Source organism: Falco cherrug, chromosome 1 (assembly GCF_023634085.1).
Source record: "Falco cherrug isolate bFalChe1 chromosome 1, bFalChe1.pri, whole genome shotgun sequence".
Taxonomy (NCBI): Eukaryota; Metazoa; Chordata; class Aves; order Falconiformes; family Falconidae; genus Falco; species Falco cherrug.
The window spans coordinates 38,827,894-38,844,329 of record NC_073697.1 but is presented as its reverse complement, the minus strand read 5'-3'; the positions used below and the strand labels follow the sequence as shown (position 1 = coordinate 38,844,329).

General features: G+C 55.0%; 1 protein-coding gene across 16 annotated transcripts in view; it reads right to left on the bottom strand.

Moving 5' to 3' along the window:
- The window catches only part of DYSF (dysferlin), a 104,429-nt gene that overhangs the window by 67,323 nt on the left and 20,670 nt on the right, over positions 1 to 16,436 (bottom strand). For all 16 annotated transcript variants that reach the window (XM_055713943.1, XM_055714007.1, XM_055714014.1 and 13 more), the window contains 10 exons: positions 12,771 to 12,963; positions 12,064 to 12,219; positions 10,950 to 11,081; positions 10,359 to 10,525; positions 9,633 to 9,747; positions 9,408 to 9,513; positions 8,710 to 8,852; positions 7,452 to 7,625; positions 1,145 to 1,238; positions 716 to 793 (listed from right to left, as the gene is read on the bottom strand). In XM_055713943.1, the coding sequence (XP_055569918.1) occupies positions 716 to 793; positions 1,145 to 1,238; positions 7,452 to 7,625; positions 8,710 to 8,852; positions 9,408 to 9,513; positions 9,633 to 9,747; positions 10,359 to 10,525; positions 10,950 to 11,081; positions 12,064 to 12,219; positions 12,771 to 12,963 (1,358 nt within the window). The remainder of the gene's footprint in view (positions 1 to 715; positions 794 to 1,144; positions 1,239 to 7,451; positions 7,626 to 8,709; positions 8,853 to 9,407; positions 9,514 to 9,632; positions 9,748 to 10,358; positions 10,526 to 10,949; positions 11,082 to 12,063; positions 12,220 to 12,770; positions 12,964 to 16,436) is intronic.

Genomic DNA, 16,436 nt, shown 5'->3' with positions numbered 1-16,436 from the left:
CCTAATAAACAGGGTCTCCCTTCTTCAGCCTTGATCCCTTCCCCAAACCACAGGACAAATCCCCTCCACAAGCCCCAGACCCAGGAGACTGCTGCCCTCCTGCCCTGCAAGGAATTCAACCAGCTGGGAGCAAGCTGGATGCTGAGAGCACGTAAATCCAACCAGAAACTTCATGAGGATCCCAGAGAAGAAGGTGCCTGTTTGCTCTGAGGTCCTAATTACACCCTTTTAAATTTTTCTGAGCACATCTCACAGCGGTTTCTGCCCCATGCTCCATCATCTCGACACCAGCCCAGAGCTGTCTGTCCTCCCTTCGATCCCCCAGCTCACAAGCCCAGCGGGGAGGCTTGTGGCGATGTGCCACAGTAAACATCCCTGCCTGCCACTCTGTTTTTATTTGTCATGTCCTTGAGCTGTCTGCTACCCAGCCTTGCCACCCAGCGTCACCTCAGGCTGCGGAGAAGGAGCTATTAGCAAAGCAAACAGCTCTGACTCACGGCTGACCTGGGTAACTTGTGGTTTCTGGTTGGTTTCTCACATATGGTTGCCTTGGGAAAGCCTTATGCTGCTGCCTTGTGTTGTTTGGCTGCTCAACACCCCTCATTTCACATCAATCAATACCCCAAAATTAGCTTTACAGACCCCACTACTCCCCAGCATTCATTACAGCACTAATTACAAGCACAAACAAGCGGACAGGAGCATTAGGGCTTACCCGAAAAGCTGTCCTTGTCCATGGCAATCAGGTCCCGTGCTTGGTACATGTAGCAGCGGAGGTGGTACCTGTTCCCACCTGTACAGAGGAATGTGAAACAGTTAAGGGATGAGTCTGGGGATGAGTGTAGCACACCAGGAGTATAGCTGGGCTTTTATAACCAGCCCCAGGCTCAGGTCTGAGGGCAGCTTGGCTTAATCCTTCCCGTAGCTCCCCAGGTGAGCAGTGAGCCCTGAGCATGTCAATGCTCCTGGGAGAACAAGCCGTGCCCCATCCTTGCCCACCCACCCCTTTCCATCCACCTGCACTCAAGATGGGCGAGAGGAAGAGGATGGAAATGCTCGGCTATGGGGTCTCCAAAGCAGAGACCCCACACTGGGACTCACTGCCGGGGAATTTCACCCTCCCCTCTGACCCTTGGGCCCTTACAGTCAAATATGCACGAAATGGTGGGTCTGTTGACACCAAAACTAAGGGTGGAAACGGATTTGCCATCATCGCTCTTGTCGTCTGTCACTCCTCCCTGCAAGAGAAAGCAAGGCAAGGTCAGTCATGCCAGGACCACCCCCACAGCCGGGGGCTCCCCGCAGGATGGAGTCCTCCAGGGTATCATCCATACTGGTGTCCAAGAGGACTTTGGGCTTCCAGTGCCTGCTGGCAGCCCATGGAGGGACTCTCAGGCTCTTCTGCCCCAGGAGGGCAGAGGGGACCCCAGAGAAAACAGGACACGACAACAGAAGCAGCCTGAGGATCACCAGCTCACATCCCCTCCCAGCATCTCACCAGCATAGAAAAGCACCTCCATGAAGTTCATCGTTCTCAGAGCAGTAGTCAGCAATTAAAGCAATTTCACTAAGTCCCCTAGCGAGGAAATTAATGGAATATAAACTTTGTGAACAGTGATACAGACAGTGTCAAATGCAGCCAAATGCCCTGTTCTCTGCCTTGGCTGACCCTGGCCATCACTATTCCCTCCTCTTGTGTTCGCCTGGGAGAGCCAGCCTTTTATCACCTCCTAATTGCCACATTTGGCTTGAAATATTTAGTTGCAGGAAAAGGAGCGTAAAGGTAACTTCCTGGCGAGTGTAAATCTGATCTTTAAAAATTTTTCAATTATCAAATGCCAGGGAGAGACAGGAGGGGCGTTTAGAGAAAAAAAGAAAAAGAAAGAAGGAAAAAGAGAAAAAAAAAGCAGGTCCACGATGGAGTTTCCAGAGCCGCCTGGTCCCAAAAATGAGTCAGGAGCTTAGGTGGTCTGCAGAGCCCTCCTCGCCTTTCCAGGCAGGAATCGCAATTACCATGACACTGTCTGCAGAGGAAGCCCTGGGGTTCGCGCTGTATTTACGGCGGTGAGGTCGCGCCGAGGGTTTGCAAGGCAACCTCCAGCACTGCCTTCCCTCCCTCGCCCCCCTCCCCGCAGGAGATGAATAGCTCCTCAGTTATTTTTATGACCTTTCTGCCCAGCAGACCGCCAGTCTTTGCAGTCCCGTCCCCCCCCAACCTGCATCCACTGCTAGCCTGGGGAAGGGCAAGTGGAGGAGACCGGCAGCCAAGACAGGCAGGGGTTGCTCCCTGATGCCCTCAGCAAGGGCTTGGGGACCCCCCGGCTCTGTCCATCATGAGGAAGGGGGGCTCCTCACACCCCAAAACACCATGGAAAGCATGCCTTGGAGAGAGCAAGCTGGAAAACGCTCTTGCTCAGGACTGTAGTTTACTCTTTGGGGTCTGCACGCAGGATGAAGTACCCCCACGTCCTCCTCCCTTCACCCTGTCCCCACGGGGTTCCCAGGTGCTGGGTCCTGCAGCTGAAGCCCATGCACAGTGCATAGGGCAAGGTTGCAGCCACGTGCCGTGGGTGTAGGAGCACCGGGGGACAGAGGCACCCTCATCCCACTGCTCTGCCCCCAGCAGGGCTCCTCTGCAGCTGGGCTCTCCCATCAGGACCCCCCCACTTGGTGCAGCCGGTTGGTAGTTTGGGCACAAAGCTACAGCACTGGTGCCTTCCACCCTGGCCAACCCCCGGTGGCACCACAGGCCCACCCTGGCAGTCATCCCCCTGGTCTAATTCACGTCCCTGCTCTTCTCCTACCCATTCAGTGGTGTCTCAACCGCATTTGGTGAAGAGCCAAAGCTGGGGCATCACACTGGCAGAAACAGGCAAGATTTTCCAGCCTGGCATGGAAAACCCAAAGCTCTCCATCAACCAAAGGCTTCCCTCAGCTGATTTTGGAGAAGGATGGGAGAAAATGGGGCTTGCAGGGTCGGGGGGCTGCTTGCAGCTCCAGGGCAAAGCCACTGGGCTTTCCATCAGAAACTGGAGACAGCCTCAAGCTGCAGAGCTCAGCTCTGGGCTTCCCACAGTTCAGACTGAGGGCAAAGTGGTGCCTGGGGGCCACACCATGTCCTGCGGTCCTTCTCTTTTAATGACTGTCAGTGAGAAGTGAGCTGCCAAATGGCAGATCCCAAAAAACTGGGACACAATGTCACAGAGAGGGAAACTCAGGAACAAGCTAATATGATGGAGGCGATGGCCAAGCCAGCAAACCCAAGGGAAAGGAAAGCTGCCCAGTTCATACTGGGATGGGGGGACATTGGTGCACAGGTGAAATACAGGCAGAATACAGGCAAAACCAGAGGGACAGTGCTGCAAGCAGTGGCGTGACACTGGCTTCACGTTTTGGGCATGGGCAAGAGTGCTCAAAGCCTTCTGCATCACCAGCTTCTTGGTCTCAAGCTCCCCATTAGCCAGCTGGGACCCATCACGAGAAGCAATAAGCACCAGGCGCTCTGTGGGTGTCCCTGGGGGTAGAGGGGGATGCCAAGTCACAGGCAATAGAGAGGAGAGGGTGGTCATGGCAGGGGCAAAGCGGGTGACCCAGTGGACAAGATGCTTTGCCCAGCACGCTCATGGGCTCACCACAGGTCTACTTGCCTAAGCAGAGTCCTACCCTGAGCTACGCGAGGACAGTCCCAAGACATGGGTGGCTGCAGGAAGGCTCCAAGGACTGTCGAGAAAACAGCAGACCAGAAAGGAAAGAGCCACCATCCTTCTGCATTGCAGAGCCCACAGCTGGGGCCAGCAGGGAAGAGCAGGTGAATCAGTGGGAAGCAACATCTGAGGCATCTCAACATACCCCAACGGGCACCCAAACCCATCAGGCTAATTTTATCCCAGGCAACCAAAACCCAGTGCCGCATGGCAGCACCACGAGTCCTCGCAGCAGCACCTGGCCTGGCTCTGGGCAGCACCACCGTGTGAGCATCCACGCTGCCTGGCCCTGACACTGCTCCCTGTGGGACAGGGCACTGGGGGACATCCCCTGCCGCCCTGCTGCCTGGGGTCAGGGTAAGGGTGGAGCATGTGTGAGCAGCAAAATGCAAGCAAAAGCAGGAGTTAGCGCGTGCCTGGGGAGAGCAAGCAGGCAAAAGAAATTGTGCACGCGTGCGCATGCAAGTATGTGTGGGTCTGGGGGCAGATGTGATGCAGTGGGGATGGGTGAGGGGCAGGACCTGGGGTGACCCAGTCACACAGCAACCCCCCCCCCCCCACCGCAGGGAGCCAGGCCAGCTGGGAGCGCATGCTCACACCCTGCAGGGTCCATCCGAACAGATGCTGAGCTCACCCTGCAAAGGTGCTGAGCCCCACAGGTGTCCCCGGGACTGCAGCTGCTCATCTCAACAGGGGCAGCACGGCCAGAGTGGGATTTTTTGGGGAAAGCCTCTGCCAAGGAGTCCCCAGCTCCTACAAAACACCTCTCAGCAGCCGGGCAACCCACTGGGGCTCTGCGTGCTGGCTGCTCCCAGCTCTGGGGCAGCCTGGCCCCGAGGTGCTGGGGTCCAGCATGCCTAAACGGCAACCACTGCTCACTTTGGCAAGGCGGGAGCAATGCAGGCTGAGCATCCCTGGGAAAAAGGAGGCCCAGAAAACCCAAGCACCCATCCACACATTTCTGCATCCAAGACGCATTCCTGCTGGTCGTATTTGGTATTATCTTCCTGTTGGAACCAACCCTTTTGAATAGCTCGGGGAATTAGCACTTGGGGTGTTGGCTTGTTCTGTCTGCCTTTGCACTTTAATCCTCCCTCCGCTTCGGTTTGCCTGCACCGCTGTACGGCTCCTTGCTGGACGGCAACCCATGCCACAACCACAAAATTGCACAAATGCCTTTCATGGAGAAGGTGGCAGATAACAGGAACAGGACAGAGCAGACAGGAGGGGCTTCGGGAGGCTCCGGCAGCCGGTGGCATGCCAGTGGCAGCCCTGGCCCCAGGCCTGGGTAAAACCTCAGCTGGGAGGATGCTCCAGGCTCCCTCTCCTGACAGCATCTTTATTCTGCTTCAGTCTGAGGGGAGCCGGTGGCAGCAGCTGGAACTGCCCCATCCCGGTGCCCTTCCCAGCTCTGCATACCTGAGACCTCAGCCTGCCAAAGCTGCCTTGCTCTGCCCGTGTTAAAAAAGCATTAAAAACAGATGTGGCAAAAAATCAGTGCCCAACCTTCCCAGCCCTCAGCACCCGCTCATACATTGCCATCCTTGGCATCATTTCACCCCACCACCCTGTTCCCAGCTCTGCTGAGTCCCCACGTGCGGCTCCAGTGGATGGAGGGTTTGACCCTGTGCAGGTCCAGAGGGTCTGGGGTTGCTGTAGAGGAGCCGCCAGATAAATTTAGATATTATTTCGGGATGGAGCATCCTGGAAAAATATGTAAGTCATTCAAGTGAGAAAGAAGAGCTGGAAAGGCATGAAGCTGCAAAACCAGAAAGTATGGCAAGATCGTTTATAAAGCAATGCACAGAAAACCAAGCAACCACAGAAAATGTGGCCAGTAACCCCAAAATATGAGGGCACCAAGGCAAGCCAGAATGACCTACTGCGGAGGGGAACGCGGTGAGTGGAGCCCAAAGGGCGGGTGGCCTGGTCCTGCACCCGCCAGGCTGCTGGGTGCCAGAGCCAGGGCTGGGGAGGGATTCACCTGCTGCTCTCCCGGGCTGCTCCCTCCCAAGCTGTCCCCTGTGGGGGCAGCATCCCCCAAAATCTCTGCGTCTGATGTAAATACTACTCCTTGTCAGATGGCATCACCCTGCCCAGGCGACGGGTCAGCTCCCAGGAGCAGCACAGTCCTACAGCAACAGGACCTGGTTGCCCCCTGGGACCCTGCAGTCACCTCGAAGCGTTCCCCTCACACTTTGCTGACACTCAAGCAGGGAAAATTTACGGTTCATGCCTGGCATAAGGGAACAGGATGTCCGCATTGGGGCCATACAGGGGCAGCAGTGACATTCAGAGCAGTGTTTGCTGGGGCAGGGGGAGAGAGAAAAACAAGGCATGGCATGGCAAGGCAAGGCACAGCAAGGCATGTCAAGGCAACACAGAACAACTGCTTTTTTTGCTAGAATTGTTTTCAGTTAGAAAATAAGCAAAACAATAAACTGGATTTTTTATGTGATAATATAATAGAAGTTACATCTGTAACTCTGGCATAAAGCTAAATGAGAGATTTGGGAGGCTGCTAAGAACTGGGCACTCCAGCACTGACTGACATGGCTAAGAAATGCTTGGAAAATAAATATGCAAAGTATGTACCATCAGATCTAACAGGCATTGGGGGTAAAGGGCTGAAAGGAGCAGGCCCAAGCAGCCTGGGGCAGGTGGGGGTTCAGCAGCATGCCCTTGACACCAGGGGATGCCCACATCAACCTGGAACCCCGTGCCACTGTGTCAGCATCACCGGGAGCGAAGCAAGCAGCAGCTCCCAGGCACGTTGCCACAATTGCTATTTTAATGGGGATTTTTTTTCCTCTTCCCCTTTGCTTCAGCCTCTGCCCCACATGCATGGGGAGGGGATTTTCCTCCCTCAGGTCTCCCCCACATCCCCTGGTACCTCCCAGCAGACGGGTCCATCAGCAGCCAAACTCACAAACCCATTCCATTTGCAAGCCAACACAGGCAAAACGAGGGCACAGCTGAGTCCCTTGGAGAACCGCATGATGGAGCAGAGACCCAAGGCAGCCAGCAGCAGACACCCCCCACCCACATCCCCTCACCCACAGAGATGGGGGCGGGGGGCAGGGGGCATTCCTGCACAGCCCCACGGGTGTGCACACACACCCGCACGTGTGCACGGACACACACCTCATGTTACAGGGTTTTCCAGCTAAATCCTCCTCAATCGCCTCTGCCGGGACGCAGAGGGATGAAGCGTCTGGCTGAAAAAATCACATCAACAGGCGCCAGGGTGAAGGGGAAGCCAGGGCGCCACTGGCAGCCCTGGGGGTGGGCGGCAGCCGAGACCCCCCCCCCGAGATGGGGCTAGTGTGGGCTCAGGGCTTATGCAGGCGAATGCCATGGAGCCGCTTGTGTCCCAAAGGGGCCGCTGAGTTCAAACGCTGGACGGAGCGAAGGACAGGGCAGAGAAAGAGGGGAAAAAAAGCCAAATAGAGGGGAAAAAAAATAATAAGAAGTCCTATAATAGGGGCTTTGTACTGCTGTGGTTGGTTCTCATTTAGTTATTGGAAAAGCCAAAGGATTATGAAACCCTGTGTATTAAGAAAGCCAGAATATTAGCTAAACAAACAGCAGCGGGTGCAGGCAGCAGATAACGAGTGGCAGATAATGAGCGGCAGATAACGAGCTTTGCTCCAGCTCCACTCCCAGGGATGGGATGGAGGGTGGGAGCAGACCCAACTGGGCTCCCGCTCCCAGGCAGCAGTGTTTTGGGGAAGGGTGGGTACCTACCAGGGCCCCCTCCAAGGCGAAGACAGCGGCGGCCCCGGTGCGCTCCAGGGGCTCCATCCTGCGCCTCCAGCGGCGGCGACGGAAGGTGTCGGTGCGTCGATGCTTCAGGTGGAAGCGCCAGCCGAAGAGCGAGGCATACTCCCAGCCCTCCCCATCCAGCTCCTCCTGCTTGTGCTGCCAGACAGGGACACGCCGGGGCTCAGCGTGGCAGGCTCAGTCCCACCATCCCATGGCCCCTCTGCAGCTGACCACGGTGGGATGCTGGCACAGCCAAGGGGCAAAGCCGCTCGTGCACAGGGCTCTCCAGGACCAAGGTTGCACCCACTCAAACCTGGGTCCAGTCTTATCAAGGTGTTGCCTGCTACAGTTGTTCCACCCCACGTCCTCCCTCAACCTCTCCAGCATAGAATCACAGAACAGAATCACAGAATCATTGAGGCTGGAAAAGACCCTTAAGGGCACTGAGTCCAACCATTAACCCAGCACTGCCAAGCCCACTGCTGGGGATCCATCCAGTCCCTGGGGTGAAACCCACTTGGAAAAGCATCGCTGGGCTGGGAGCTGGCCATGCTGAGCAAGAAGAGGGCTGCATCCTGCCCTGGCTTGTGTAGCACCAGTGCCTCCACCTTCCCAGCCTGCCCTCCCTCCACTTTGCCACCACTTGTGATCCTTTGCAGGGCCACCATAGCTCTGCCACCATCATCAGCCACAGCAGTCATAAGTCCATGAAGGTTTTTTTTCTCCCCAGAGCTGTCACCTCCTTGTGACACTTGCATCCCTTTGGCAAATGGGGCGGCAGGGGCTTTCCATGCTTTCCAACCACAACTATCTAGAAAAAGTGCTGGAAAGGGAGGCAAGTGTCTTGAGAACTGGCTGTGGGGAGGGAAGAGCAGCAGTGCTGCGGTGGCATATGCAGTCCAATTGCACCACCTAGAGGGAAGCAGGACCTGGAGAGGGAACAGACAAGGGACCTCTGCCAGCCCTGGTTCCCCGAACTGTTTCGCGGTGCTGATGGAGGTCCCTGTTCCGCCCCGCAGCCCAACCAAGCCCCCCTGGAGTAGTCTCCATCTCTGGGAGACGTTGACCCCCATGGCGGAAACCACAGAGGCTGCTGTCTGCTCCAGCGTGGAGACCAGGGCCACCAGGCTCCAAAGCACAGCAGGTCTCTGCAGAAGGCCAGGCACCTCCACCTTCATATGGAGAGACAGGGACATGGCCCCAACCCGCTCTCACCCTCTTCTCCCTGCCCCCATCCTACCTTCCTCATGGCCTCCATCTGTGCGAGGTCCCTCCGGCGAAGCCGCACCCAGCGCCGTCGCCGGTTGGTGTGGTACATCTTCTCGGCTGGCACCCAGGACTTGGGCTTGCGGTCCGGCGGGATGGTGATGCCATACTCCCAGCCTTGGAGAGAACGCAACACCTGGGTGAAGGCGGGAGAAGAGCCCCTGCTTCCCATCAGGGACCTCTCTTGTATATCCAGACTGGAACAGCTTTAATAGCAAAGGTTTGTCCAGGTACCAGTTTGCTGGTCCGTGCAGACAACAACTGCCAGCCCTTGGCTCAAAGTCACAGCTTGGGGACTCTCCTCCCTGTCCTTCCTTCCTCAGGCAACCCCAGCCTTTGTGACCATCTTGGATGCTCTCTGCCATGATGCTTTCCATTTCTCTTTTACCAGAAGCCAGGTAAGATCTTCCAAAAGAACAGCCTGGACTATCTCCAACAGCAAGGAAAGCATTGCCTTTGTGGCTGCCCACCCCACAGCCCCAGCCTCAGTCAGAGCAAGGGGGAGAGGGTACCCCCAGGGCCTGACCCCCTTCTCCTGGAGCCAGCAGGACAGCTCACACAGCCATGAAGATGTTATCCCTGATGCTGGCTGGGACCGTGGAAGGAAACACCAGGATAGGCAGGGTAAATGGGATGAAAACAGGATGGATGCCCAAAACGGCTTTCTGATACCTTTCTCATCCACAGCTCTGTTGAGGTCTGTGTCCCACTCCACATCTTCCCATTTCCAGCCTGGAGGACACTCAATCTCATCCTTATGCAGGACCTTCTCCCCGTTCTGTGGGATGCAGGGATGTTTTCAACCAAATGATGCCCAGCAGATGCCTAAGTCTTCCCTGAGCCCCCGGGGGCTTCCTGGGGTGGTGCTCAGCCCCCAGCTACCTGCTTCACCCTTACCACGTCAGTGTAGGCATCGGTCATGTGGATCCACTGGCCTCCAGGCAGACGGACCTGGTTCTCAAACACCTCCTCCACAAAGCTCAGGTGCCCAGCGTCCACATCATGCAGCAACCTGCACCGTGGGGAGAGGCACGGCGTCAGGGGCTGCCCTCCTGCCCTCCCAGCCCTGCACAGGCAGCAGCACAGCCTCGTGTCGCCTCCCCTCTGAGGGCCGGCCATGCCACTCCAGCACACGCTTTGCCTCCTGAACATCTTCCACCCCGAGGCACCAAGCAAAGGTCCCACGGGACCTCAGCGACCTGGCCCAGGTGAAGCCCGAGACACAGACTGTAAATCCAATTCAAGAAGACAGCAGAGTTGTGCTGAGCACCCACCGACCCCTCCCACCCCCTCAGTGCCCCCCTGGGATCCCACCTCCAAAGCTCCTCAGCGTGGGGCTCGCACAGGCACCACGGTGAGCTGGGTGCTGGGACCATCACCTCCGCAAGCACCTGTGCAGCACCCACCACCCCAGGAACATCACCCAGCACAGAGACCATGCATTTTGTGTTAACACTGCTGCCTACCAAGGATGGGGCAGACAGAGCAGGAAGGCCCACGGCACCCCAGACCTCCATCCAGCTTTCTGCATGACCTTGCCACCAACTTAGCATCTGCTCAGGTTTTTGAGGTGCCTGGGACAGCCCACCCAGGCTCTGCTCTTTGCAAAAAGCCATCACTCACGTCTTCTCTGGGCAGATGAACCAGTCCCCAGCCCAGGTCCATCCTGCGGAGGGGCGGAAGCTGTCCTTGGGTAGCTTGATCTTGCCGGTGACATCTGAGTATTTGGGGTAGGTCAGGCTGGTCGTGCCCCAGTTCCCCACCAGCGCCAGCTTGGTCTGGTTCTCATACTAGGGGAGCAAAAGCAGAGAGGGCTTTGCATTGGAGGCACAAAACCCCTTTTGAAATCTCAGGAATAATCCCTTCTTTCCTGGAGAGCCCCAGCCCCATCCTGAGGACAGACCTCCTGGGAAGAGCCTAACCCCACCCCACCCCCACGGGCACCCCCACATTTCCCCCCTCAGCAGGTGGAAGGAGATGTGAAGCCACAGTGAGCCTTTATGGCTCGTTACCGACCTCCTCCACAGCCTTTCAGGCTGGATGCTGGTGGAAACAGCTCTTTCTTCTCACAGTGGGTAGGGGCTGATGTGACCCCCAGCCTGGCAGTGCCCTCACCTGGGGTCCAGCCCACCCCTTCCCCTCCATGGTGGAGCTGCTGCCCACACCAGAGAGAAAAAAAAACAACCCTTCATGGTGGTCCTGCGAGATGCTCACGGTTTCAGCAAAGACGGAGAGCTTCCCCTCGGCGTACTGGTTAAACTCCTTCTCATCGACCGACAGCCCGAACCAGAGCTGGACTCGGATCTGGGCTGGGATCCTCGGACCCATAGCCTCCTCCTGTGGGTACTGCCAAAGGCAGAGCCCGTTAATATCTCCAGGGAGGACATTAACGGGGGATGCTTGGGGTGCAAGGCTGGTGGCATGGGTACAAAATCCCCATAGCCCCAGCTGGGTAGGTGGAACACAGAGCATGCCTGGGAACTGGGACATCAACAGCATGAAGAGCACTTTGGGGACAACCTTGAGGAGCTTCAAAGCTCTGGTGGTCAGGGCTTTTGTGTCTCGGTGAGACGCCCTCCAGGGCTAGGACACCAAACCCAGGCAAGGTACTTCGGCAAAAATAGAAAGAATAAACAGGGAGATGTCTCACTGCCCTTTTTTTTCTCTCAGTCACTTTTTTCCCCCTTCAAGTGATGCTAGTTTTCCATCCAGAGCTAAAGTACAGAAAAAAAATATATATTTTGGTTCATCTTTTTCTGCCAGCTGGGCTTGGGGTTTTGGGGTTTATTCAGTTTATTTCATTTGACTTTATTTTTTTAGAGCTTGTTCAGCACTGATTGTCTGCTCCCAAGCTGGCATGCAGCAAAAGGCCAAAGAAATATCATTTGAGATGTGAAAAGCACAGTAAGTGTCTGGCAGAGGAGGCCGCAGCTTAAATTTCCTGGGGTGGCAGAGGGTCAGGAATTTTGAAAAACATAAAGTAACATAAAAAAAAATTTTAAAAATTAAAAATATAACATATTTTTTTAAAAAGCACTATGTGGGCCAAAGTGCGCCCACCTTCACTGCCCTGGAACTTGCAAAAATGAAGATAATCATAGGGATCTGCTGCAGAACCATGTAAGGGAAGCTGAACTCCACCAGGAGCACCACCATGCAGGAGCCAACTTCAACAGGGGCTGGGTGTCCCTGGAGCCCCAGGCACTCATGGGTTAAGGTTGTGTTGGGATTTCAGGTTTCCCTGCTTGATTTTCTCTCTTTTTTTTTTCAGGTGAAAACATTTTAAAAATCAACATGAGGTATGCACATATACAAAAAGCCAATGTACCTTCAGGAAGATGGTCTGCAGCTTCCCACAGTTCTTCCCACAGCAGCTGGAGATGTTTCTGGAGAAGAGGACCTCATGGGCTGGCACGCGGGCATAGGCTACGCGCTTGTCTCCCTGCAGCATCCAGATCACTATATCGGGCAGGCTGTTTTGGGGCTGGAAAACACAAAAGCCATAGCGTAAAACCAGGGGGGCTCCATACTAGCACATCAGCCACAGAGGGATGCAGGAGGGTGGAGAGCAGCCGTGCCCCGGGTCCCGCTGCCAACCCAAGCCCATGGAGAGAGACCAGTCAACCCAAATCCCACCTCAGCAGCTCCAGATCCCACCTTGGTCTGGCCAGGGCAGAGAAACCCCATGTTTCCCCAAGCCCTACCCTCCACAGCCAGCCCAGGTCACTGTAGCAGCTTTGGTTGAGGGTTCACTGGCCGTGCTGTAAAGCTCTGCCATGAGCAGGCTAAACCTCAACAGCTGGGTGCCAAACCTAGCGCCTTCCTACCTCATTGACATCACTGCGGGGGGGCATGGGTGCCACCCTTGCATGGGGGGCCAGGATTGACTTCAGAGAGCAGTATCGATGCTTTGCACTGTGCCACCAGGTGACTGCTCACAGCCATCGCACCAAACCAGCACCATGGCGGAGGGCTTGGGAAGAGCAACCCCCACCCCCGCCTTGGCAGCTCCTGCCACCACCACAGCAGCGTTACCTCCTCTGCCATGGCCTTCAGCCTGGAGAGCCAGTCCTCTGCCTGCTCCAGGGCTGCCAACAGGCTCGAGTCCTCGTGTTTGAACTTCAGGGCTGCCTTTACGATCTCCTCCAAGTTGGCGCTGCGGAACCGGTACATGCTCTGGTCCAGGTGGGTGCTGGCCGGCTTTCCCAGGACGTCGGGCAGGGCCAGGCTGTGGGGATGGGCAGAGATGCGGTGTTAGCAGCTCACCCTCTGGTGGGGTTTTGCTGTCTTTTTAATTTTTTTTCCTCCTTTCCAGCAAGTTTCCAAAGAATTAACAAGCTGCCCAAGATAGATTTGGGGAACACAGCAATGCCAAGAGCAAAGGAGCTTCAAACCACACTTGCAGCCCCCACGCATCACCCGCAGCAGCCAGGATGGGGCCCTGGCTGAGCCATGCACACCGTGCACACACACACACACACACTTTAATATAAATTGATTCAAGCTGCTGGATAAATGTTTCGGGAGTCCAGAAGGATCTTCACTGCGCTAAGCCATTTAGAGGTTTTCCTGTAAAATGCAGTAAATTATGGTGCTGCTGTTATAAATGCTCTTCTTTCTCCCAGCTCCCAACCTGCAGCCCCCTGCCAGCTGCAGCGCTCCCCCCTTGGGCTGGGACTGGGCTCCATAAGCCCTGTTTTCATTGCATGATAAATAAGGACAGCATCTCTTGCCCAGCTATGCTCTTCGAGACACGCCATGGATGGATGCACACCACGGTACCTGCTTGGGACAGGTTGTCCCAGGTTAATGACCTGGTCTGGCCAAATTTGCAAATTAAATATCTACTTTCTGCATAAAGTCAAAGTTATGGGAGGCTTAGGGAGGGATGCACAGCTGATACCAGGACAGTGAAATTTAGTTCTTTCATTTCTTTTACAGAGAACTGGGTTTGCTGTTATTCCCAAAGGGAGCTGGAGTGCTGTGGGTGTTGGTAATTAGCCTGATCATTCAGGAACATCCTGTGCAAAGAGCTAAATTAAAAAAAAAAATTTAAAAAATTTAAAAAAAAACCATATCAGGATTGCAGCCCCAAGCCCTCCATGGTTAGACCAATCGCACTCCATGAACTCAGTTTTGTGTCTCCATGCTTTTTTTGTGTATTTATTAAGAGGCAGATGCTATTGAGTTGAGCTCCCACTCATTCTCCATGGCTTCCACTGTCACCGGTGCACGGGAAGGACACTGCTCACCCGCCAAGCAAACACCACTCTGGCAGAAACTAGGAGGTACTTCAATATCCTTGCAGGGACAGGGAGCGTGGAAAGAAAAAGAAAAAAAAACACCCTAAATATACCCACTGCAGTTGAATTTAACTTCAGGAAGACAAACTATAAAACTAAGCAAAAAAGGAGGGAATGTGTTAAAGAGCTGTGGAAAAGAGCAGCAGAAAGGGTTAAATCATACAAGCAGCATGGAAAGGGTTTGAAGACATCTTGTTCCTGGAGATAGGTGCCACACCTGACAGACCTGTAACAACTACAACAGTTAAATTAAGATAAATTTGGCTCAAATGGAAAACGGAAAAGACCACGGACTCCACCAAATGAAATGTAGAAATACCACAAAGTAGTTAAAAACAAACAAAAAAAGGCACAAATGTGGAGGAGCCCCCATTAAAAGCATAAAATCCAAAGAACTGTCCCTGTTCAATGACATGAGGAATGGGTGCTGGTCAGCCAGAGCTGGAAGCAGCTTTTTTCGTAGCAAAAAAGCTGGGAGCCAGGAGGACATCAGGGCAGAGCCCTCATCGGGGTCCGTCCTGCCTTGGCAGCCAGGAGAGGACTGGGAAGAATCAGTTGAGCAGCAAATCACCTGCAGTTCAGGTAGGAAACAGCTGGGCAGTTGGGTGGGATCTGCAGCTTTGTGCTTAATATCGGTTAATATTAATAGGATTAGAGGAGTGGAATGAGCCACATGATGGCAACCTCAAAGAAACTTGGGAGGATCCAGGGGAACCTGAGATCAGCAAGCCTGACTCTAGCATCTGACAAACTGGTATAAACCACAAGTAAGAAGAGAAGAGCAGAGAGGTGGACAACCTGGACCCAAAAGGACTTCTGCGGAGCGATGCTGGGGTACCGGTACAGCCTGCCTGGGCTCCCCGGCAGCACTGTCCTCCCCCAAGGGCTCTGCCACCCTGGACCAAGAGGATGGCCATCTCCTGGACAAAAAGCTGGCTATAAGGCAGGTGGCAAAAGATGGGAGCGTTGAGTTTGTCCACAGGCATGGGTCCTGCACTGGCTGTTACCACTCCACGCATGGATTATAGGAAAAAGCAAAAGGGCTGAATGGAGAACATCACCGTGCCAGCACAGAAATGCATAGTGCATCCTCATGTGAACATTGTGCTTCCACCTGGGGAAAGGCACGACAGAACTGGACAAAGTATGAGGAAGAACAAAAGGACAATCAAAAACACGGGCCCTCTTCTGCAGCAGGGTGTCTCCAGCCATCCCCTCCATATTTTGCTGTGCTCCCAGCTCTGGCATGGAACGGCGGAGGGTTCAGTTCACAGGAAGCTCCCTTCCCAGCTCCAGCACAAAGCAATCCTCGTGCCATGGGAGAAAGGGTCAGGAGCTTGGAGGAAAGACAAAACCCACCCTCCCACCCTCCAGGACAGTGCTGCTGCTCACCAGCACAAAGGAGCTGCAGGAGCTGCCAGGAACTGGCTGCAGTTCAAGATTTGGGGGACTTGGTTTTGCTAGGACTCATCTTTCCCTGGCTTTGTCCATTTGTCTGCTACTTCCAATTCTTTGCCAGGGTGGCCTTCTTCCATCTCTTCACACAAAGCTCTGGGAAAAACATTGGTAAGGCGATGCCAGCAGCACATCGCTGGTTTCCTACTGGGAACAGGTGTTGGGGAGGTCCTGACCCGGAGGAGGATGGGGGAGCACTGGAGAGTGGCAAGGGGTATTCCCATCCCTCCAAAATCCGGATGGAAAGGAAGTCTCTCCTGGCTGAGCGCAGAGACCAGGCTTCAGCAGCAGCACGGTGGCAGCCATGGACAGGTCCAGCTACATGGCTCAGCTCATCCCCCGCAGAGCAGAGCAGAGCACATGGAGGGGTGCGAAACACCCCAAAAAGCCATCAGGGCTGTTCCAGCTGCCCCCACCATGGGCACCACCCTTGCCAGCCAGCCCCAGTCCCCAGACCAAGCCCTCACAGAGACACAGGAGCTGCATCCCATGGGAGCCGAACACAGAGAGGGTCCAGGAGCCAACAGGAACCACGAGCTTGGCACATCCCACAGCCACATTTTTCCCCTTCCCTCCCGGTTAATTGAATTTGTTTTGGAAGGTGCAGCATCTCTGGAAAACCCAAAGCTATGGCTCATCCCTCAGGTCCCACATGCCCAGGAGCTGGGGGGTACTGACAGCCTGTCGGATGGCTCTGACCTTTCCAGTGGAGCCAGCAGGCGGGGGAGGGGGCATGAAACACATCTCCTTTATGAGGCTCAAAAGCAAATAAATAGGGAGGTTGTAAGTGCGTGTGTGTGTTTTCTTAAGCGTGTCCTCCAGGAGGTCTGCAGAGCAGGGTCAGCTTGTTTAAGGTCACCTTGCCCAAAGGAAGGAGGTGTCTGGTCCCATGTGGGTGTCACAGGAGGGCCCAGAAAGGCTGCACCCCATGCCCTCTGCACCC